The sequence below is a fragment of the Chlorocebus sabaeus genome, chromosome 8, assembly GCF_047675955.1.
Source record: "Chlorocebus sabaeus isolate Y175 chromosome 8, mChlSab1.0.hap1, whole genome shotgun sequence".
Classification (NCBI taxonomy): Eukaryota; Metazoa; Chordata; class Mammalia; order Primates; family Cercopithecidae; genus Chlorocebus; species Chlorocebus sabaeus.
The window spans coordinates 109314155-109339970 of record NC_132911.1 but is presented as its reverse complement, the minus strand read 5'-3'; the positions used below and the strand labels follow the sequence as shown (position 1 = coordinate 109339970).

The 25816-nt window shown below is 37.0% G+C and overlaps 1 protein-coding gene across 2 annotated transcripts in view; it reads right to left on the bottom strand.

Annotated features, from left to right (window-relative positions):
* The window catches only part of ZFPM2 (zinc finger protein, FOG family member 2), a 478449-nt gene that overhangs the window by 223694 nt on the left and 228939 nt on the right, over positions 1 to 25816 (bottom strand). For both annotated transcript variants that reach the window (XM_008001331.3, XM_008001332.3), the window contains one exon: positions 11631 to 11749. In XM_008001331.3, coding sequence (XP_007999522.1) covers positions 11631 to 11749 — 119 coding nt within the window. The remainder of the gene's footprint in view (positions 1 to 11630; positions 11750 to 25816) is intronic.

Below are 25816 nucleotides of genomic sequence, written 5' to 3'. Positions count from 1 at the left end.
ATTGCAAAATTAATATCCAAATAAATTAATCAGGAAGCCACTGATCACCAGTGTGAGAAACCATATATGTTTTCATGAATAATAATAAAACATACCTCATTTTCATAAATATCTTTTACTTATTAATCTTTGATTTTGGTTATGACGCTGTATAGCATACAGTTTTGTTGTCTGTATTCAAATTCACTGAATTTTCTTTTGTGATTGCTCCCATGGCTCTTAGTATTTGAAAGGCCTTCCCTATCCACAGGTCAGGTTAACTACTTATGCAAATTACCTTCTGTGGCAGGCAGCCTCTGAGATGGCCTCCAGACACCCCAGCCCTCTGGTTTCAAGCCCTGCACAATTTCCTTCCCTAGAATGCAGCAAAAGTGATGGGATGCTACTCCCATGATTAAGTTACCAAAGCACTGTGGCTTTTGTCTTGGGCTCCCTGTCCTGTGCTCTCATCTGCTTGCTCAGAGGGATGCCAGCTGCCATATTGTGAGTTGCCTTAAGGAGAGGCCCACTAGGCAAAGCACTGAATCAAGAGTCATTTGAGTGAGCACGTAAGCAGATCCTCCACTAGCTGAGCCTTCAGATGACACCACTGACCTGTCTGTCCTCTTGATTAAAGCCTTGTGGGAAACACTATGCCCGAGACAAGCTGTGCTCATATTTTTAACCCTCAGCAAAGGAACTAAAGAGTATGAGAAGAAAACCACAGAACAATCTACATGACTCTATGCTTGAGTCTGGTTTCCCACCATTAAAAAAACAGAAAGTGATACAAAATGACACAGAAGACACTGAAATTATTAGAATCAAGAAGCCACAGTTTTGTCAAGCTGGGACAAGGGGTTTTATGAGAAAAGTGACATAAGAGTCAATGAATAATAAAGAACAACTTTAGGCTGGGTGCGGTGGCTCACGCCTGTAATCCCAGCATTTTAGGAGGCCGAGGTGGGCAGATCACCTGAGGTCAGGAGTTCGAGACCAGCCTGACCAACATGGAGAAATCCCGTCTCTACTAAAAATACAAATTTAGCCAGGCATAGTGGCACATGCCTGTAATCCCAGCTACTCGAGAAGCCGAGGAAGGAGAACTGCTTGATGCTGAGAGGCAGAGGTGTGGTGAGCTGAGATCATGCCACTGCACTCCAGTCTGGGGAACAAGAGCAAAACTCTGTCTCCAAAAAAAAAAAAAAACAACTTTAAATTCAATATTTAAATTAACAGGCAAAAATATGTTAATCTCCCAGAGAGTTTCTCAAATAATTTCTCAAATTATCAAAGTATGTAATAAATATTACTTTATTATTCTCTTGTTAGAAATTTATGCAAGAGGCCGGGCGCGGTGGCTCATGCCTGTAATCCCAGCACTTTGGGAGGCCAAGGCGGGCGGATCATGAGGTCAGGAGATCGAGACCATCCTGGCTAACATGGTGAAACTCCGTCTCTACTAAAAATACAAAACATTAGCCGAGTATGGTGGCGGGCACCTGTGGTCCCAGCTATTGGGACCTGAGGCAGGAGACTGGCATGAACCCAGGAGGAAGAGCTTGCAGTGAGATGAGATCACGCCACTGCACTCCAGCCTGGGCAACAGAGCCAGACTCCATTTGAAAAAAAAAAAAAAGGCATGCCAGACCTATCAGCACATAACAGAGGACAGTTTGGTCAACTCCATGAACAACTCTTCCTCACAGTGCTTTGCTACTTCTACCTTCCCTCCAGCAAAAACTACATTTCAAGATTGATATTTTATAATTGTGTTACGAAAACAATAGTTATGCTTTACAAACCACTTCCTCACTAGTCAAGATGGTGACAGATTTCCCTAGAGCGGCAGGGACTCTATATATTCACCCACTTCCACCTTAGGCCTCCATGATTCTGTTTTTGGCAAATACGAAGAAATGACAGTAGCACTGAAATCTGCATTAAGAAAATTCATATAAGGATCCCTATGTGTGGGAACAATCACAACTCCCACAAAGAGTATCTGGAGCTATAAATCAATAGTGATTCTTCATCCTTCACACCGAGCCTCTGTGGGAAAAGGTTATGTGACTCATTAGTCTCAACTTTACACACATAGAGTGGATCAGCTTTGATCATCTTACGATGACATAAACAATTCCTCCTTTCAGAAATTAATTAATAGCACTAATTGTCCTTCTAATAACTCTGAAAAGATCACCTTCAACAAAAGTTCTCCTCGGGGTTCTGGAAAAAGGGAACAATGAATAATCTTTTAAAAATAATTTTTTTTTAAAGTTCAAACTTGGCCTAACTAAGGGTAAATAGGTTTAGCCATATAAACCAAAGGCCAAAATGTATTAAAATTTCAGGCAGAGGATAGTAAGTTAGGTCCATAAATAAAATTGTCTATGTATAGCAAGGAATTGTGTTTCCACCTTTCAAATCCAAGTCCTAATGTAAAGAACCTGGAAAGACTTCACCATCAGGAGATAAAGTAAGTCAGGATGAGATTGAGGTTAACAGATAGGCTAGCTATGCACAAAAGGTATTATTTTGGAGGCAAGTAAAAATTATCAGGAAGGGTACAAATTCATGTTTTCGTTTCAATACCATTGTGCCATATGACAATGTATTTTCATCCACTGCCAATATCATAACTATATCTGCATTATAACACAGCCAATCCCTTCAGATTAACATGCAATTGACCTCTCTGGCTTGCTTCTACATATTTCAATTGTGAAATAATTCTTTGGTATTTGGTTTCTTCCTTTCTGACTCACATTCAATAGGAGGCCTTTGATTACTGAGGCCTCCACACAAACTTCTCTCTTTCTCCTCTTTCTCTGAGTAATCCCCTCCACAAAAAAAAAAAAAATAAAACAACAACAACAACAACAAAACCCTACTCTAATTCTAGAAACCAAACCAACACATCACTTTCCAAGACTCTGCTGCATTAAATTTCTTGCCTTCAAGTCTTCTTTGAGCAGCTTTCCTGTCTACTCCATTTCCATTAATTCTCCACATAGCAGATAGAGTATAAGAGAAGCCAGGATCTTGCCCTCCCTAAGGGACAATCTACAACATCCATCAATAATGAATTTCACCAACGTTTTCCCAAGAGGAACAGGGTACAATTAAAAAGGTTATAAGTCCTTGCACTACTAGAACCTAAGGGTGTCTGTGAATGAAACTGGCTTAAGCCCAATTAGAGGAATCAGTACATTTGTCTTCTCTTGGAACAACCTTGCTCTTACGGTTCCCATCAATTCAGTATAAATCTGACTGATCTTATCCAAGAAGTTAATAGAAAATTGCTCACAGTGGGCGACTGCCACCTCAGTTTCCAAGCAGAGACAGATGGAATTTCCCAGATGGTTTGTCACTGGAACGTGTGAGGCTGGATGCGACTTCACAGAAAGCATGGTAGAGTAGAACACCTTCTTGGCCTTCACCCATGTCATAGTGAGGGATCTAAAACTGAGTCTGTTGTAAACAAATCATAATTGCCTCACTAGGCTCAACACCTCATCCTCCTTAGCTACACCCAAGGGTTGCAAATCTTATACTGAAATTAGTCAACATTTCTCCAGAAACCATCATGAGTATATCTCCTTACGAGAAAAAAACTGAAGAAATAGACACAGTTATCTTGTCCTACTGAACTTTCCTCTCAAATGAGATTAAAATAAAAGGGCAAGTCTCTAAACAAACAAAACAGGTACAAGATAGCATTTTCTGTGGTCATTGCTCTGCTGAGTTGAGCAGATGAAGCAAGATCACAGACGAAACAGACATGGATGTAAAGCCTCAGGAAGGATGCAGGGTCTTGAATAAAGAGGGGTGTGCAGCTGTTCCTGCTATGGAGAAAAGTGAAAGGAAAAAATTAATGTGCTGATTCATTCAAATATTATTCATTGAGCTCTTAGTATAAGCTAGACATTGTTCTAAGTAGGAAGGATAGAAAGATAAAAAATAGATAATAGGCATATGGTCTGCAGGGAAGATAGACAAGCAAACAGGAGCTCACAGATATGTGATCAGTGCTCTTATCCTAGTAAACCTAGAGCACCAGGGAAATACTCCAAGAGTGGTTATCTATTCCAGACAGGAGGCTTCAGAGAAGGTCTACTTTGGAAGTGACTTTGAGCAGAGTCTTTAAATAAGTATTGGAGTTAGTGAGATGAAGAGAGATAGGTGGGGAGGGGGGAATAGGGGTTTCCAAGACGATAAAACAACAGGACCAAATGTACAGATGTGGAAGAAAAATGGACATTCAGGGCACTGCAGGTAGTTCAGAATGCCTAAAGTCTATAAGAGAGTGGAAAAGGGGTCAGATTTGGGGAGGTGAGCATCACCTGGGGAGGTGAGTATCATGAAGGCCTTTTTTAGGCTTTATCAAAACTTTGGGGTATTCTCGTGCCCTTTAGAATGATTTTAAAGTACAGGAGTTAAGTGACTACTGTAGTTTTGCTTTCAGGACATACTATGGTCTGAGTAAAGAAAAAGATGACAAGGAAGGACAGAAGAATATTGTAATAGTCAAGAGAGAAGTGATGGGGCTTTTGATTAAAGCAGTGGTAGTAGGAACAGAAAGAGAACAACCATTACGAAAGCAGGAGTTATGATACTTGGTTTCTGGACATGAAATGGAGAGTCTTGGAAGATGTTTGACTCTGAATAGAAGGAAAAAGAGATGGTAGTAGTTACAGGCAAAAGGAGAGAGGTAGGGTATGTGTAACTGTGTGTGAATAGCATTTGAGATGTGAGAACGAGAGGTAGAAATGCAGAAAAGACACAAGATAACTGAGAGAATGGACTCCCAGCAGAGGTAGGAAAGGAGAGGCAGAGGACTAGGATTAAAGGTGACTGAGAGCTGGAAGTCAGGAAAAGAGAGGCTGTCTGTGGAGACAGGAATAAACTCTCTTTGTGACTGTGTAGTTGGAGGAATTAAATGGGAAAGGCTCACAAAACAGTTGAAATGTGCTATTAGAGAAAGGGTAAAAAGCCAAGGTTAGAGATTTTTTTATTTAAATGTCATTTGTAAATTAGTAGCTGAAGCTTTGCAAGTGGATAAGCTCCCTGAGGCACTGGGAACAGAGGGAGAAGAGAAGAAAGGCCAGAAGTGTTTTGGGAAACACTCACAGTTAAATTAAAAAGAGCCAAGACCCAGAGAGATATGAGAAATAGGAAAGTATGGTAGTCCTGAGCCCAGATTAAAATGAATATTAAGAAGGAAGATATCATTCACAATGTCAACATCAATGAAATCTGAGGCTGAACAGAAAGTCATGCCTCAGCAAAATCATAAATTATGCCATTGAGATGGGAAAGATGGAGAATATGGGTGGAGTCTGTGAGAATATTCCTGATAAGTAAATTCAATTCGATTAGATTTTTATTTTAAAGAGTATTTATTGAATACCAATTATGTGCCAGTAATAGAGGTCCACAATTGGATAATAAAGGTTAAATAATTATATGTCCTCTATAATCTCAATAATAATTTAGATATTGCTTTCAAATTTATTTCATTATTACATCTTAGAGGCTGTCTTAGTATGGATTCCCCAGAGGCTTACCCTGAGACTGATTCCAGTACAAGTCATTTACTGGGAAGTTGATCCCTGAAAATCCCAGTAAGGTTGTGGCCAAGTAAGCAGGAAAGGGAAGAGGTTCACAAAATGTTCACTGTCAAGGCAATCAGCGCTCAATTCCACTGTCAAATTCTAATAGACAACATAGAACACATCTTGTATCCTAACCAAGAGGAAGGGAAGTGGAGGTGTTAGTCCACCAACCTTCTGTCCATCATTGGTTGAGGATAATCTTTGGGAATAGGAAATCTCCAGCACTTGCAGTTTTCCCAGTTTACAGGGAGTTTGCTCTTAAGGCTGGAAAAAAGTGCTCAGGTAGAAAAGTCACAGGTGTGCCCACTGGGCAGCCTTTGCCTATAGAGGTGAATGCTGGAGACATGGGTAGAGATATATTTGCTACAGGATAGGTACAGTACGAAGCTTGAAGACTAGCAATGATTAGGATCAAAGATGAATACTGGAAAAGATAAAACTGCAAAAGAAGAAATGGAGGCAATTAATAATTCTAATTATGAGCAGGTAGATCAGGGACTTCTAGTTTTTTCCGTAATCACACTTCTAGAAAGATGACTATCTTAAAACTTTTAAGATGCAATTTAATACATGCATTATTTCATTATTAGGTCAACAAAATATCTATAGTGCCCTTTATATGTATATTTTATTTTTTAAAAAAATTCAGTATCACAAATACCCTGTGGGAAAATAATACAAGGTTTTGTTCTGATTGAACAGAATAAAATGAGATTTCTCTATCAAATTTCATTTGTTGAATTTAACAGGTTGCGATGAGTTTACTACTATGTTGTAAGTAATCTGGGGCTTTCTATTTAATTAACTATGTATGTTGTATGATTCCAGTAGTTGACTGAATCCAATCAGAATAGTTAGCTATCAACAGCTGATATATTTAAAAGCAAGAGAGGGCAAACGCCATTTAAATTTCAGACACCCAACCTTCCAAGTAATCACTGTTGCTTGATACTTACTAAACACTACCACATGGTAGCACAGCTGAGATTTAGTTTATTACAAGGATCTTTGTCCTTGGGAGAATATGAGGAAAAACTTCAAAGGTACGACATATAAATACAGACGTTCTAAAACCACATCCAAACCAGATATTGATCAGAACTTAAGGTAATTTTTAAAATTTCTTCCTTGTTGGTAGTCCTTTGATTTTTTTTCAATGAATAAAATTGCAAAACTTTCAAAAACACCAAGTTTGTGCTACCATGATAGCATTTAATATAAGTTATTTCTGAGATATGAGGTGAGATGCTGGAAAGAATGCTGGGCTCCCTCACTGGTAACAATTTTTTCATAAGTATAAGGTCATACCTCAAAACACAGAAACTTGCAAGGTAGTGCAGACCTTTGGAGCCTGTGATGGTTCATTTTAATTGCCAACTCACAGGGTGTTTCTGAATGAAATTAACATTTAAATCAGTGAACTCTGGATAAAAAAGACTGCCCTCCAAAATGTGAGTGGGTCTCACCCAATCAACTGAAAGCCTGAAGAGACCAAAAAGACTGGCTTCCCTATAGGCGAGGAAATATCCCAAAGACCGCTATCGAACTTTATCTGCACCACTGGCTCTCCCGGGTCTCTCACCTGACTGAATACTGCAGATTTTGTACTTCCCAACCATCATAACTGGACAAGCCAATACCTTGTAATAAATCTCTGTCTATACACCTACACATCCTGTTCTGTTTCTCTCGAGAATCCTAAGACAGAGACCTTGGCGGTCAAATTTAGGCATGTAAAATCCCCAAACACCAAGGTTTATAGTGTTACTTGTTTAATTTAAAGGGTGTTTTTTGCTTTAAAGTTGAAAGATTTCAATGGGTTCACTTCCACAGATTACTGACTAGTAATAGTAGTTGAAATTTGTGGATAACTCACATATGCTATCCCATTTAGTCCAAAATTCCTGTAAGCTAGGCATTATTATTATCATATCACAGAAAACATTTCTAAGACTGGAGCATGGGTTATGGAATCAGACCAAGTTGACCTTAGGCTAGTTATTTAACTTCCCAAAGTAGCAGTTTACGCCTCTGTAAGCAAGGAGATAAATATTATCTTCTCTTGCACTTGTGTAAGAAGTAAATATGCTATAAAACATGTAAAGCACTTTGACCAGTATCTGGCCCAATGAAAGTATTTACTATGCTGCTGTTGCTCTTATAAAACTTTTGAAACATGAAGTATCTACCAAGATAATAAGGTATGGACAAAAGATACTCTATTTCTATGTTCAGTGTGTTACATAATTCTAAGAATAACTTTTTGTCAAACCAATTTGTTTGGTGTTTCTGTGTTTTTAAAAATGTTCTATATACATCTAAATGCCTGGTCTGCAAAGCCTTCCTGCAGAAGGTGGCATATTGCTAATGTACTTGAAGATGGGGACTTGAAAGATATAAAAAGGATTTGACATCTGGCAAGGCGACTCAATTAATTACTGTGTTGGATTAATTAGTGAGCCGAATCTCCCGAGCCAACACCATGAGTCTGAGCAGAGTAACATTACATCAGTTGGCGAATAAGCAATTTAAGAGAGTGCATTAATCCAAATTTGATTCAAGGTTGGGTAGGGAAGGGGTAGACTCTATATTTTATTATAAGGAATATTTATGATATCAAATACATATTATAGTACTGTCCAAATTATGAAGAGGTAACAAAACTCCAGAAGTCTTTCAATTAATTTTTAACTACTCAAGTAGTCTAATTACGTAACAAATATTTTGCCCATCAGGGAAAAAAACAGGTATATTTCTAATTTTTGCATATTTCCTCCCAGAGATTTTTATAAATTTATGATTCATGTTAAGAAATCATCAACAATTTTATCATGCTCAAATCATGTTACAGATGTTATACTGAGAAGGCAGTGTGGCACAGTCTTTAAAAAAGGAGACTCTAGAATCAGAAGTGAGAATTTTTATTTTCTTATCTGTAAAATGTGATTTATGATAGAACCAAATTCACAGGTTTTTTGGAGGATTAAATGAACTAATCTATTTCCATTTTCCAGTCATATATGTTAACCAATTTGATGTACAGTAGTAACAGTAGTAGGAATAATAATACTAGTAGTATTTAATGATATAAATTCAGAAGTAAATTTTGGAAGAGGATGTTATTTCAAAAGAAAAACATTTGAAAATATATTTTAGTGAGGCAACTAAATTTTAAAATCAGGAAAAATGCTGTATTTTAACTAAATAAAATAATTTGATATTTAAACCCTAAGACAAAAGAAGAAAACTGAAGTATTAAAATTGTTTTCTAAATAATCACCCATTACCCAATTGTTGATAATCTAAAGAGTATTCATACGTTTTAAATAGTATCAAAAATTCTGAAAATTTCATATATATAAACTCCTTTTAAAAAATTAAATATGGCATAAAATAGCTTTACAGTGATACAGAACTATTAAAACAGCAAAATGACATAAAATGTCTAAAAATCAGAAGTTATTTCAATGAAAAATCAAACTTTCTCAGATAGGTTTATTTTCTATCCATCATGAAGTAGCATATGGTAAAAATGTCATAAAACTACCATTCTGTATACATACAGAGAATAATAGCAAGATTAATCAAAATTAGCATGTAGTAAATATATTCTTTTAATATAGTAAACTGAAAAATGTTCATCTCGCACATCAACTATAGCTGATGCAGTGTAGGTACACTTTTGAAGAAATATCATTCAAATGATTAAAAGTTGCATTGGTATCTGATACACTGTGATAAATAAGATAAATATGATATAGCTTACGATGTTTAGTAAGCAATGCTAGAAGACAAATAGAAACTCCCAGATAAAATAAGTTCAGAATAGCATTTAATTCAACCTTTGATGTTTAGGCGATCCTTCCCTTGCCTTTCTTAACATTCATTAGCTTGAGACATGGACATAGTTAATACTGCTCTCTGAAAGGAATCAATAGAACAATCTGTTAATACAACTCAACCGAGGCCTACATTTTGTGGCTATATCACAAATCTCTTTTGAAGTAGCTGCACAGGTCCACCTAGAACAAATTGCCCAGATTATTAAACATTTGGTCTGGACTATAAAGTCAACTTGTTTGGTCCTTAAATACATGTGAAAACCCCTACTTCATCCTTTTATGGATAAATACATGAATTTATAAAGTAATAAATATACCCCTGGGATCTCATGCACTCTTTAAAAGTTTGGTAACACAAGTATTTCCTATTTATTCTAATCATTACTTTTAGTTGAACCAACAACCTCTGTCACATCCACATGGCACTGAATAAACAGAGATCCACACGTATCAATTTCTTTCATGTAATTATTTGAAGAAGGGATTTCCTTCATGCAATAAATCAAAAAAGGAATGTAATGTTGTTGAACCCAGTACATCTGTCAAAACCACTCTGGGAGTTTCTACATCCCCTTAGCATAGATAGAGTCCTTTAAAAGTCACAAGACTCTTCCTACATAAATGGCATTTAGAGAGAAGGACTTTCAGTGGAATAAACACTTATAAAATTTCTGGATTCTCTAAGGAATATTAAACATTTTTCTTCCCAAATTTCATCGCCTGTATTATCGCTTATTATAAGAGAGGTTTTCAGCTGTTGTTTTTCTTTTATCCCATGTGATAGGCAGAATAGCTCCTTGCAAAGATGTTTACATCCTGACCTCTAGAACTTGTGAACATTCCTTTGCATGGCAAAGAGAAATTAAGGAAGCAAATAGAATGGAGAGTGTTAATCAGCTGACCTTAAAAAAGAGAAATTAGCTTAGATGACCCAGGTGGACAGTGTAATCCTAAGTGTCCTTAAATGTGTAAGAGGGAAGCAGAAGAGTAAGAGATGGAATGTGGACGTGAGAAAGACTCCATCAGATGCTGGTGGCTTTGAAGATGGAAGGGGGGCTATGAGGGAAGGGCCATTGGCAGCTCTCAGAAACTGGAAAAGGAAGAAAACAGATCCTCCCATAAAGCATTCGAAAAGGGGCTCAGCCCTGTAGACACCTTGCTTTTAGCCCAGTGACACCCAATTTGAATTGTTGACTTCCATAACTGCAAGATAGTAAGTTTATGTTGTTTTAAGGCACAAAGTTTGTGGTGAGTTGCTGAGGCAGGAATAGCAAACTAATATGTCCAATTAAGAAATAAAGTTTAAATGTAACCAAACTACTTACCTTTCCATTACATTTATTTATTTATTTATTATTTTGAGACGGAGTCTCGCTCTGTCACCCAGGCTGGAATGCAATGGCATTATCTCAGATCACTGCAGACTCTGCCTTATGGCTTCAAGCGATTCTCCTGCCTCAGCCTCCCGAGTAGCTGGGACTACAAGCACCTGCCACCACGTCTGGCTAATTTTTTTGTGTGTATTTTTAGTAAAGATGGGGTTTTGCCAGGTTTGGCCAAGCTGGTCTCGAACTCCTGACCTCAAGTGACCCACCCGTCTCAGCCTCCCAAAGTGCTGGGATTACAGGCGTGAGTCACTGTGCCCGGTCTCCATTACTTTTAAAACATCTAATTAATCAATAATCCACACAATCACACCGAGAGATAGACTGTCTGTTCTCAGAACTTTTACAAAAAAACTGAACAACAAAAGTTATAATGCCGATCATTCATCCCTGCTTTTAAAGGTACAAACAGTATTACCAAGGAAAAACAAAGTTGTTTATTTCTTGTTCTTCATGTAAACCTGTAATGGATGACAATTTGTGTCATCTGAAAAATAAAGGCAATTTTATATATTATTAAATGTGAACAGTCTTAGTCTGGCTAAGCAGATAAAGCAATAACCTTATATATTACCTTACTAGCCACAATTTAATATGAGTAACCTGTTTCTGTATAAATTCTGCATATATTACTGTCAGACACAAACCACTTGAAAAGTATCCAAGTTTTGTCGTCCATGAAAAAGCAAAAACAAATGGTTATTTTTAGTGATTTCATTGGAAAGCAAGCAGAGATAATTTCTGAGCTATGACAAAATATTAACCATTGATGACAAAATATTAACCATCTCAGAATATCTACATACCAAAGAATTATTATTCAAGTCCATCTTCCCAGGAAACGGCCCCCAGGTTGTTCCCACCGGAAGTTGCTGTCGACTCTGAATTTTTCGTTCCCCATCTTTCTGAAACACCTCCAGCTCTCCTGCAGACAATGAAACAGAAGTGTTCAGAATACTTCCACTTGTACTTTAACAGCAGCCACCTCCTCTTTTTGTGTGTTTGCTTTACACACATGACATTCTCAGGATTCATATAAAGAGAATTAATTATGCTTGTCTGAAAAACAACTCATCTTATCCTAAGAGGAAAATAAAAGTTGTCCTTATAATTGTATTCAAATTTAGTTCAATTTCTTCCTTTCACCTTTTCACACACATCATCTACTGAAGTCAATTCTTTTTAGTTAAGTCTTTTAGAACCAGAAACAATAACACTCCCTTAGAAAGCACTGATCTAATGACAAAACAGACAAGAAACAGTAGGACAACCATTTTGCGTTAAAATTCTTGTATTTATTCAAGACTCTCAAACAACAATATCTGGAGAGTTTTTTAAGTACTTGGTAATTTTCTGAAATTACTACCAGTTTCAATAGGTAACATGGCTATGTGTACAATATATAGCAAGGCATGTTTTTCAAATAAAAAATGTTTAGACGAAGTTTTTACTTGTTTTTCTATATTTGGTATACTGAATAGAATTCTATTGTACCAAAAGAGTTTGAACAAAAACACTTTAGAAATAAGCAGTTTTGGAAGGTCTTCTTCTTTTCATTTACTCCAGAGTAATATTTTGGAATCTATAAAGGGAAATAGGAAGTAAAGACAGTATACAGACTTGCATAAAGTAGGACTTCATTAAATGCTTGCTTAAGAAATAAACGAATGGAGTAATATACAAACAAATAATAGAAGGCCTCAATATGTAAAAAAAAAAAAAAAAAAAAAAAAAAAGGCCAATTAGGTTAAATGTTGTTTAGGATAGGTAGAAAAAAAAAAATCACAATCAGGACTTGTAGCCTGTCTTTGAAATAATTAAATCTAGGATATTTATTCCCCAAAGAGTATTACCATGCCATATCACCATACTGAAATGTTTATATTTTAAAGATTTTATGTCAGTAACCAAAATTCATTGTTTATTAATGTTATTTCTTTTCAGCCTGATGAACAGCAGACATGAGAATGGGAAGGAATGAAATAGGAAGAAATATTAGGTTGGTGCAAAACTATGGCAAAACCCACCATTACTTTTGCATTAATTTTAATGTCAATGAAAATCCATATAGAATAGAAAGCTGAGAAAAATAGAATAGAATATATTCAGTACTTATATTTTCTGTTTCTTTTTTTTTTTTTTTTGTGAGACAGAGTTTCGTTCCTATTGCCCAGGTTGCCTCTCATGTTCAAGAGATTCTCCTGCCTCAGCCTGCCAGGTAGCTGAGATTACAGGCAAGCACCACCAGGTCCGGCTAATTTCACATTTTTAGTAGAGATGGAGTTTCATCATGTTGGTCAGGTTGGTCTCGAACTCCTGACCTCAGGTGATCCACCCTCCTCGGCTTCCCAAAGTGCTGGAATTACAGGCGGGAGCCACCGCACCTGGCCTAGTAATTACATTTTCTAAATGCTATATGTCATGACAGGTAACATATGAAATTGTTGCCTTAATCTGGCTTTAGCTTCTTTTCAAGTTAGTAGCTATCTTTAAATACACAGATTCAATCTTGAGGTTTTTTTTTAAAAGAAACACTGTCAACCTGAGTTCAAGTCTATCTCTTCTTTACTTCTCTATTTAGTGTCACCTCCTTTTAATAGTTTAAATGCCAGGCATTATTTTTCATGTTTTCATTGTTGCTTATCCTGAAAACCAAAACTAAAGTATATAAACTGTAATCAGCTAAAATATTTTGGTAATTGTTAAATTGTGTCCATGGTAAAATTTAAATTTATCTATATCTGCGCAATAAAGATGCAATGTTCATAAAAATTTCATGTTCCCAGTCAAAAATTTAAATTCAAGGACACTTCCATTCGCCTTTCTTCTCACACTCTCTTTCTTTACCACTTGAAAAATACACTGAAAATGGAAGAACACATTACATTAAGACAAACAAACATTCTCCAGCGTTTTAAATTCTGGTATATCAATAGCTAATGATGATCAGCAGTGAGGAAAATGAGCCCAGAAAGATTCAATAAATCCGAACGGCTGAAAGATATAAATAGAATACGTATAGGAAATAACACATTAATGCCTAAGTACTAGATCTTGATGCTTACTCAGTGTTCAGAAACTATGGAAAGACAATAATTCGTTTTCTGTATACAGAATAACAAATCCATGTATGAGATTTTCCTCTGAAAATGTTTTTCATCTTCGTGCAATCTTTTTGATTAATGTATTGGAATCAGAGACCCTTTATAGAAACACCCTCAGAGACACAAAGATAACAATCTACTCTGATGTCAGAGAGGAACCAGTGGGACAACACGACTTAATATATGCATATTCACATTCTTTATTGAAACTGGTTAATTTCTCTCGGCTAGGGGTTCTCAGTATTTTTTTCAACCATACGTATTTACATTTAAAACAGTTTATTTACAATTTACCATTTAAAATAAAATACATTTCAATCTCTCAGCTAAATACAAGTTTAAAAATCTTCTTTTCTACATAAAAATATACTCAAATAATTTGCTTCTTTTTACACACTAAAAAACCAGTCATGTCACATTTAAGTGATACCAGAGGAATCATGAGAATCTTTGAAAACCCTTTAAAAAAGTAATTCATCCTCTCTTTCTGCCACTGACATATTTCATTTGAAAAGGGTTCAGACTCAGTCAAACAGTGACTCCTTATCTATACCTGTGGATTTACAAGCAGCTCTGTCTTTTAATGGATTAAGAACTACAAACTTGGGGCAGATCATAAAGTGATATCCAAATGTCTCCAAAGTTTCTGAAGTGTCTTTGATTATCCATTAAAATTTTAAGCAGACCAAAAATACTTTTGCAAGCTCTTAAAGATGGCCACAACAGAAAGTCCAGTAACTGTTCAAATTATCAAGTCAATCTTTTCAACTTTACTAGACAAGCAAGAATACCCCAGCTCCTTTCTTGCTTGCCAACAAGTTATTTCAGGGTTTAGAAAAAACCTTTCTGATGCTGAAATAGATAAATAAAAATGTTCATTTATTCACAATAGCATTTCTAAAAACTGCAAGCATAGTGCAAATAATTAGCATGTATATTCTACCAAGGTTACATAGCTTAATAATAGCAAAAGAAATAAAACATTGTATAAAGGGAAGTTATATTTAACTTACATATTGCTTAAGAATACGATATTTTATTTTTTTCCAAAAATTAATAGGTGTCATGAAATAAAGGAAAGATTACTGCACTAAAAGAAGATTAATTTTTATACCTATTCTGTTCAATAACCAGCTGAACGGTCTCAAATAAGTTATATCCTTTCTGAGTCTTTGGTTTGTCATTGTTAAAAGAGTGGTTTGCACTCACTCACAACTCGCTAAGGTGTTTTTCAACACTGACAGTCCATGATAGCAATTTTCCTTCCCCAGATACAATATATTATGAGAAGTAGAAGGGCACTGGGCTGGTGGGCCAGAGACTTAGGTCCTCAAACCATTTCATCCAAGGATGGATGTTTGACTTGAAAAGATTAGATATTCCGAAATAAGATGGAAAAGCTCTAATTCTTATTTGATTTATTTATTCCTTTATGCCTTATTCATTTGTTTATTCATTTATTTATTGTATAAACATTTATTGGGTTTCTACTAAGTATCAGACAGTGTGTTAGGCCAAAGAATAAGGCAACAAACAAAACAAGCCTGAACCTGGATGAATTCCATGAAATAAAATCCATATGGCTTGGGAAGTAAAAGTCATAGAACTTAGTGATTGTTTAGATTTTAGGACTTAGGGCAGAGAGAATCCTAGAATGTTATGCAAGTATCTCACTTAGGTACATGGGCCAACGGCCATGTTCCTGTTGAGATAGAAGAACACAAAAAGAAAAACAAGAATTAAGAGTAAAATAACGAGTTATAGTTTGGTAATGTTGATATTGAAGTAGCTATAAAGAAGGCAATAGGTGACCAGGTGCAGTGGCTCACACCTGTAATCCCAACACTTCGGGAAGCTGAGACGGGCGGATCACGAGGTCAGGAGATTGAGACCATCCTGGCTAACATGGTGAAACCTGAAGTCCCAGCTACTCGGGAGGCTGAGGCAGGAGAATGGCGTGAACCCAGGAGGCGGAGCTTGCAGTGAGCTGAGATAGCGCCACTGCACTCCAGCCTCGGGGACAGAGCAAGACTCCGTCTCAAAAAAAAAAAAAAAAAAAAAAAAAAGAAGGCAATAGGTGATTTTAGGTAGGCAAGTATAGGCCTGGGGCCCAGAAGCAAGGTCTTAACTAGAAGCAAGGTCTTGGCATTTATTCAGAAATTAAAAAACCACCTTGTATATGGTAATACAAGCCACAGGATTAAAGACTATATCATGATAAATAAGAAGACCTAGGACAGAATTCTAAAGACCTTCAAAGGCATAGTGATGAAGGAATAGGCATAGAAACTTTAGGAGAACTGGCAAGAGACATAGAAAAGAAACTGGATATAGTACCATAGACACCGAGGGGTTGATTGAGAATTTGAAGGAGAGGGGAATCAACCAAGGAATCTGAAAATTTATGCAAGTAAGAAAAGAACTGGAGGCCAGGCATGGTGGTTCATGCCTGTAATACTAGCACTTTGGGAGGCCGAGGTGATTGGATCACCAGCTTGAGACCAGCTTGCTCAACATGGTGAAATCTCCTCTGTATTAAAACTGCAAATATTAGCTGGGCGTGGTGGTGCATGTCTGCAATCCCAGCTACTCGGGAGGCTGAGGCAAAAGAACTGCTTGAATATGGGAGGCAGAGGTTGCAGTGAGCCAAGATTGTGCCACTGCACTCCAGCCTGGGTGACAGAGCAAGACTCTGTCGAAGGAAGAAAGAGGAAGGAAGGAAGGAAGGAAGGAAGGAAGGAAGGAAGGAAGGAAGGAAGGAAGGAAGGAAGGAAGGAAGGAAGGAAGATTGGAAGGAAAATTGGAAGGAAAATTGGAAGGAAAGGGGGAAGAGAAAGGGAATAACTGGAAAGATTCCTTTGGATGAGATGGCGATCACAGGTATTTGGAGTAAAACAAGTTTTGTAAAATGGTAGACCAGGATACACGCTGGAATGGGTTCACAATTGAATGAGAGAAGAGTAACTGTAATAAGCCATGTGATCCTTAGCAAGTTACCTAACCCTTTGAACTTCAGTTTCTGCATACAAAGTAGGAACTGCAATAGCTTTCTAAAAAGGTTGCTGTGAGGATTAACAATATGCAAAGTATCTGATAAATATTTACTACTTCACCAAAAAGAAATTGAAGAATTCTAAGAGCATGTCCATATACTTCCATCATCACATCCAACCATTCACTGATGTCTGCCTGTGGTCACATTCCCTCTTTGTCACCTTTATCCAAATCACTCCTCATATCCTGACTTATTTTCTTTTCCATTGGCTGTTCGATTCACCCTTCTTATCAGCATTTTTAAGGTTTTAATCAACTCAGATGAACACAACCCACCAGCCTCAATTGATTCTACAGCTCCAATTCAGGTTCCACATCTCTGCCAGGATAAACTGATTAAAACTCCACTTTCATCATGTTACCCATTTATGCAAGTTCCTTCACTAGCTACTTCTTGGCCATCCCAAACTGAACATATCTGCCTGAATTTTAATACCACCCATACCGCTCCACAATGTTTGCCTAACTCTTGTGTTCTACTGCTCTCCCAAATGTGTTCTTCCCTCCAGTCAAAATCCCCATCCATTCCTCCTCATCTCCAGTTTAGCTCCCCCATAACTTTCTGAGAATGGTTCCTGCTATCTGGCAGACACACCCTATTCCTGCTTGCCTTAATAGACCCTTTTAATGTTGCAAGGTCAAGTCCAAAGCTATTCTCCTTCATGCAGCTTCTCTGAATTCTAGAGAAAACCAAAATGTTCTTCCCTAATACTTCCATTGCATTTATAGTCCAATATCACAGTTTTGCATTAAATTATTCTCTAGTAGGTTTCTCCTTGATAATGTATTTCACCTCAACAGAAACATAAACATTTTAATCTATAAATTTCTTTAAAATTTCTTTTATTCCCTGGTAATTAATAGAGTTTGTGACACATGATATTTGAAAAATACAAATGGAACACAATTGATGGGATGAAAATTTTGATGATATGATGTATCTCAATTTCAGTATAGTTGAAGTTGATTTTTGGAGACAAAAGAGAGTTGTCTTAATATGTATCTGCTCTTTGTATTACAACAAGCATCCATTTCACTTGTTCAACCTTCTATGTAATACGTTCACATACATTACCTCATCTGTAGAATATGGAGCGGGATGAAAAAATAAAAAATGTTCTTCTCTGCCCAGTTCATATTTTTGCAGCTATTCTTCAAAAAGAAGCCTGATTTTTTAACATGCTGGGTAAGTTCACAGAAAATATTTGAGACATATAGGACGGACTAATCAATTTTGGTAAAAGATAATATTGTTAGTGCTCAGGGCTGTTTCTCTTATCTTCTTGATAATGCATACTTTTAAAAGTCTGTGATTACTCAAAGACTTATGATAGCTTCACTTTAAAAAAAGGCCCTAAGTCAGAAATCACTACCAAACATCCCACAGCTTTTTAAAAATATCAACCCACTTTTTGGCCTAAATAAAAGAAATTCACTGGTGGACAGAAATACTTAAAATCACCAGAGATGCCCTCAAATACTTTTTCTTTGAAAGTGCTATCAAGACATTGTATTTTTTTAATACGGTCTTTTTGATGCCTCTTTAGAAAGCAAAGGATATGAACATAGTAGCACACCAAAGGGGAACAGACAGATGTGAGTCTCTTAGAATAGTTATCAGCAATCATGTTTCACCTGAATTCAGCATTAAGTTGATGATATAAACATATAAGGTATTTACAGAACATCCCTTAACTCAAGGCTCAGATTTCATAGGACATAGCTGCAAGTAAATGAGACGACAGAAGATCATATTGCATTAGCTGAAAGTACAATTTGAGTTGGTTTGAACTTGTTTTAAAATATATAACCAAATTTTAAAGCAGATCACATGAATTAGCTCATAATATTTATCAGACCATACTATAGCAGAAGGCTATAGTGTCAGAACCCATATTTATATTTTCTTCATGGTTGGAAGACATTATACATCATGGTATCAAACATGGACAGCCCCGAAGTCATGCTGAGTTCAAAAAGCACTCAAAGATTCTAAACATCTCCAAACATTTTCAAAGTCAGCCAAGGTGGCTGAAGTATGGCAGAGCTCTTGCTATTTTATGGTTTAACCATTTGACAGCTGCCTGCTACATACATAAGAGGGTTAGATCATTTCACTGCTGATTATCTTCAGAGCCAAACTGCAGTCTTGCCACTGTGTGTTTCCTCAGGCGTTAATAACCACGTTTCATCTGCATTTTGAGACAAATAACACCATTTATATTATGCTATATTGATCCAATTCTAAGCATGGTTTGGCTCAGGAAATGATTGTTCTTGGTTGGTGACTACAAATTGCCTCATAGAGATACTTTTTCTAATTTTCCTTCTCCATGTTTGAGTCATACAGTCACAACACATACTAAACTACAGTTTTGTACATAAACTTGAAATACGATGTTCCCTATTCAAGTACTCCAGTCAAACCCTGATAAATCAGGCTGGCCATGCAGTGATCTTATCCCTTCTGACTCTTTAATAAATCGAACCTTGTAAGTTCCTACTGTTGGAAGTTGTCACTAAATGAAATTGTGACCTTATCCGGCGCATGAACTTATCCTGCTGACAACTACATTTATTGTGTGGATAAGAAAGGAAAAAAAGAAAAAGGGAATAAAGAAAAAATGAGATATTTGATAATTCTGATCTTAGCCATATGTAACTCTAACAGATGGGATCTTTTTGATGTTCCATTAATGATTTGCCAAAGATGAGCCTCTCCTTAGAGAAAATGCTCACCCTAGGTAAGTGCTGGGGGCACTGCAGATGGTATTGAAAGAGCATGAGGAGGTACTGGGTGACAGCAGTGAATCAGAAGCTATTAGTCCAACACAAAGAGCACTGAATTAGCTTGTAATTGCACTGGAAAAGATAACATAATGGTGGTGGCAAAATAGAAACATTCCCTTTTCATGCGATGAATTCAGTACCTAAAAACTCTAACACAACACACTGGAATGGTCTAAAACCTAGAGTAAAATTACTGTATTTCTCAAAAATGCAAAATGCTCTCTTTGGCTATAGTTCCTAAAAAGTCATAGAAATCAATGTGTACAGCATCATATAAGAAGCAAATTTACATTTCTATGCTACCAAATATTGACATATATTACAAACTCAGGAACCTTTTACCTTATTATTCTGGTTGGTCTTAAGGATTCATTCTGAGACAGGTTATTCTTTCTATCCTAAGGCCCACTGAAACTTTCCAATTGTCATTTTCATTATAGAGAAATAGAGGAGATGAAATATGTGGGTAGCTAGTAATATTATTGGTAATGAAACAGAAAATTCTAAGCGTTTTTAAAAACAACACCATGGGCCGGGTACGATGGCTCACATCTGTAATCCCAGCAATTTGGGAGGCCAAGGAGGGTGGATTGCTTGAGCTCAGGAGTCCGAGACTAGCCCTGGCAACATGGCAAAACCCTGTCTTTACAAAAAAAAAACAGAAAAATTAGCCAGGTTGGGGGCATGAGCCTGTAGTCCCAACTACTCAGGAGGCTAAAGAGGGAGGATTGCTTGAGCCCTGGGAGGTCAAGGACTACAGGTGTGTCACTGCACTCCAGCCTGGGTGACAGAGTCAGATCCATTTTGGCTTCATCCCTGGGATGCAAGGCTGCTTCAACATAGCAAATCAATAAATGTAATCCAACATATAAACAGAACCAAAGACAAAAACCACAGATTATTTCAATAGATGCAGAAAAGGCCTTTGACAAAATTCAACAGCCCTTCAGGCTAAAAACTCTCAATAAACTAGGTATTGATGGGACATATCTCAAAATAATAAGAGCTATTTATGACAAACCCACAGCCAATATCATACTGAATGGGCAAAAACTGGAAGCATTCCCTTTGAAAAGTAGCACAAGACAGGGATGCCCTCTCTCACCACTCCTGTTCAACACGGTGTTGGAAGTTCTCACCAGGGCCATCAGGCAAGAGAAAGAAATAAAAGGTATTCAATTAGCAAAAGAGGAAGTCAAATTGTCCCTGTTCGCAGATGACATGATTGTATATTTAGAAAACCCCATCGTCACAGTCCAAAATCTCCTTAAGCTGATAAGCAACTTCAGCAAAGTCTCAGGATACAAAATCGATGTGCAAAAATCACAAGCATTCCTATATACCAATAACAGAGAGCCAAATCATGAGTGAACTCCCATTCACAATTGCTTCAAAGAGAATAAAATACCTAGGAATCCAACTTACAAAGGATGGAAAGGACCTCTTCAAGGAGAACTACAAACCACTGCTCAGGGAAATAAAAGAGGACACAAACAATGGAATAACATTCCATGTTCAAGGATAGGAAGAATCAATATTGTGAAAATGGCCATACTGGCCAAGGTAATTTTTACACTGAATGCCATCCCCATCAAGCTACCAATGACTTTCTTCACAGAATTGGAAAAAACTACTTTAAAGTTCATATGGAACCAAAAAGAGCCTGCATTGCCAAGACAATCCTAAGCCAAAAGAACAAAGCTGGAGGCATCACACTACCTGACTTCAAATTATACTACAAGTCTACAGTAACAAAACAGCATGGTACTGGTACCAAAACAGAGATATAGACAAATGGAACAGAATAGAGCCCTTGGAAATAATACCACACATCTACAACCATCTGATATTTGACAAACCTGACAAAAACAAGAAATGGGGAAAAGATTCCTTATTCAATAAATGGTGCTGGGAAAACTGGCTAGCCATATGTAGAAAGCTGAAACTGGATCCTTTCCTTACACCTTATACAAAAATCAATTCAAGATGGATTAGAGACTTAAATGTTAGACCTAAAACCATAAAAACCCTAGAAGAAAATCTAGGCAACACCATTCAGGGCATAGGCATGGGCAAGGACTTCATGTCTAAAACATCAAAAGCAATGGCAACAAAAGCCAAAATTGATAAATGGGATCTAATTAAACTAAAGAGCTTCTGCACAGCAAAAGAAACTACCATCAGAGTGAACAGGCAACCTACAGAATGGGAGAATATTTTTACAATCTACCCATCTGACAAAAGGCTATCGTCCAGAATCTACAAAAAACTCAAACAAATTTACAAAAAAAAAAAAAAAAAATCAAGCAACCCCATCAAAAAGTGGCTGAAGGATATTAACAGACACTTCTCAAAAGAAGACATTTATGCAGCCAGCAGACACATGAAAAAATGCACTGGCCATCAGAGAAATGCAAATCAAAACCACAATGAGATACCATCTCACACCAGTTAGAATGGCGATCATTAAAAAGTCAGGAAACAACAGATGCTGGAGAGGATGTGGAGAAATAGGAACGCTTTTACATTGTTGGTGGGACTGTAAACTAGTTCAACCATTGTGGAAAACAGTGTGGTGTTTCCTCAAGGATCTAGAACTAGAAATACCATTCGACCCGGCCATCCCATTACTGGGCATATACCCAAAGGATTATAAATCATGCTGCCATAAAGACACATGCACACGTATGTTTATTGTGGCACTACTCACAACAGCAAAGACTTGGAACCGACCCAAATGTCCATCAATGATAGACTGGATTAAGAAAATGTGGCACATATACACCATGGAATACTATGCAGCCATAAAAAAGGATGAGTTCATGTCCTTTATAGGGACATGGATGAAGCTGGAAACCATCATTCTGAGCAAACTATCGCAAGGACAGAAAACCAAACACTGCATGTTCTTACTCATAGGTGGGAATTGAACAATGAGAACACATGGACACAGGGTGGGGAACATCACACACTGGGGCCTGCCAGGGGGTGGGGGAAGGGGGTAGGGATAGCATTAGGAGATATACCTAATGTAAATGACGAGTTAATGGGTACAGCACACCAACATGGCACATGTATACATATGTAACAAACCTGCACGTTGTGCACATGTACCCTAGAACTTAAAGTAAAACAATGAGAAAAAGTAAAAAATAAAAATAAATTAAAAACCCTGAAAAAACCACCATGAAATACTAGAAAACCTTCACTTACATCGTTGCATACAAAATAAGCTTTATATTCAGAGGCCATGTTCAAGGTTGGGAGAAAGAAATTGCCATATTTTGCCCTTTGCTCTATAGTCTATTTATATGAACAAAGAAACAGCTCATCCCAGGTGTCTGAAAATATTCACCTGAACTGTGACTAGCTCTTGGAAATGTTCGGAAAAGTCATTAGAAGGTGTAGCTGTGGTCGTTGGAGACTTTTCAGCTGCTGGAAGTTGAGTGGGAGGGAGCAGGTCACCACTGTTTCGCTCAAGAAACCTGGCACAGTGTGCTTCTTTGCTGCCAGAAACCCTCCCTGACCTTCTAGACAACATTCCGTGTCACAGCTGACCTGATACCACTTCCTGATCCAAATGTGAAGAAACAGAGGGAGGTTATGTTTTGGGAGCTCCGGTTAGGGGGGAATCATCTCGGAAGAGGACTTGGCTAGCAGGCACAGGAAACAGCAGTAGGATGTGCAGCAGCTAAAAGTCAGTCTACCAGCAGGAGGGCCACAGAAAGGTCAGTCCATGAAGAGTACAGGTCAGAGAAGGTGTGTTTTTCTCCAGGAGGGAAAACTCCAAAGAAGAAACAGGATAAAAATCAACTATTGATCTTGTCCGATGACAAGATAAGAAGAAATAATTTTTAAAGAACACAGTATAGAACATCAACAGAACTCATTGATATTTATGGCTCTAAATTTAGTCAATCAACATCATTTATTTATTTATTTAGTCAACATGTAGTCTGTTAAAACTGCCTGCTTTTCATAGGCTGCAGTCATTAATTTAGAAGAAGATAATTCACTTATAAGAGAACTTATCACAAGTTATTGCTGATATTTAACAATCACATATACTTGTTTGTTTGTAGATGTGCTAGATGCTGTGTTAGTTTGATATCTATAACAAACCAAGATATGGTCATGTATTGTAACATGATGAGATGGTATAGTTGGAGATGAAAGGAAATAAGCTTTGACAGGTAAATATTGTTAGACTTCAGTTGTGATTAGAATGAGTTTTGCCTGGAAGTAAAGATCTTCAGGAGGCTCCAGTTGGGACTGAAGAGGTGATTTTTTAGGTAACAATATTATAAAACCAAAGGATGGCAGAATGATTTGACAGATGAATAAATGACAAGGGAAAAATAAAAGCATTACTTTGAAAGCTTTCAGTCTAACCCAGGGAGCTAATAGTACACTGTGAGGTAGTCTCTAGAACTAATAGAAATGTTCATAAGACTGGTCTGAAGTAGAATTCCATTACAGATTTTTAAATTTTTATTCAGAGAACAAGTATAACAAGTATCATGTGTCTTTAAAAAGAGTTTGTTAAAAAATAGAGTGGAAAACAGAACCATAAAGAAATAAAAATGTAACATATAAACAATGAATATAGACCCTAGGATACTTGAGTTCATGGCTAATACTACTGCCAGCGCACCTCATATAATATCTAAATATGTTATGAAATTGTGATGCGGATCCCAAAATTTAGGAGAATAAGTCCTATGCAGTACTAAACATTAAAGTGTTAACTGTGTCGTGTACTAAATTCTCTTATAGGTGGCATCTTCAATAAACATACTATGTATTTATTTAGTTTGAAAATGCCTTAGTCGATAGAAAGATCTAACTTACAGGCTATAATTTGGCACAAAGTTGCTTATTTCTACAGTTTGAACTTACATTGTTGAAAATATTATTGATTTCAGAAAATAATTCCAAAAGTATCATTTCTAAAGCTGAAGAACGCTGCAGCCATTTCCTGGTCATTCAGGAGTGTTTGATTAACAATCGCATTTCTTCAGAGTTGCATATATTCTTACGTTACACATAACTGATGAGAAGAAAAGCAGACTCCTTGACACTCTGTGTTTTGAGTGCAGAACATACTCAGTCTTGCTGTGTTCTGAAGGCTTCAGCTGTGTGGTGTATTTCTTGAAGGACCCATCATGAGTGTTTTGTTTCAACCCAGCTATCCTTTGAAGTCTATCTGCCATTCTCCGGTGAACACTTCCCTGATTCACACAGCCTCTCCTTTGTCAGAAGTTCAGAGGTGATTGCTCCTGTTGAATTCCCAAAGTATGTGATTTTTAACTCTAATACATTTCATCACTTTCTTCCTTATAAGAGTGATTTGTATGTATTTTCTATTTCCCTACATGCAACTTTCTAGGTATCTCCACAATGCTCTGTACCTGGTAGGGCTATAGGAAGTAAAAAGAGTAGGTATAATTTTTATCATCATATTGATTGGGCTAGGGCTCAAAGCTAAAATGACTGATTTAAGTTACAAAATTAGTAGTGATACCAGGACTCCAATTCTGGTTTTCTGACCCTTTCATATTTTATCAGACTGCCTCTTTCAAAAAAATGTAACAACTTAACTAGGTGGAAGAATTGACCTCAAACCCAGTATCATATCAGCAGCCATTAAAGTGGATTCATTTATAAGATTAGCTGCCAGTCAATTTGGAAAGCAGAATGTGAGTGCCTGAAGGACGGGGCCACAGGGTGAGTTTTGAAGGAGGTAAGGTGGTAGGAAAGATTAAACAAACAAAACACTGTGTAAGCATCACAGGGCTCAGGGTGGCAAGCTTACGATGTGAGTGTCGGAGTTCACAAAACATTTTACATTTGTGTCCCAAAAATTTCAGAAAGAAGAAAGCTATAAGATTCATTGATTTAAGACAATGCAGTCCCCTCTCTCCATGTTATAATCAGACTTTTAATGTTGTATTTTAGTATATTTAATAACTAAATATTTTCTCTGAAGAATAAGCACTAACTGACATTATATTATGCCATTACTAGCATAAGAAATGATGCAT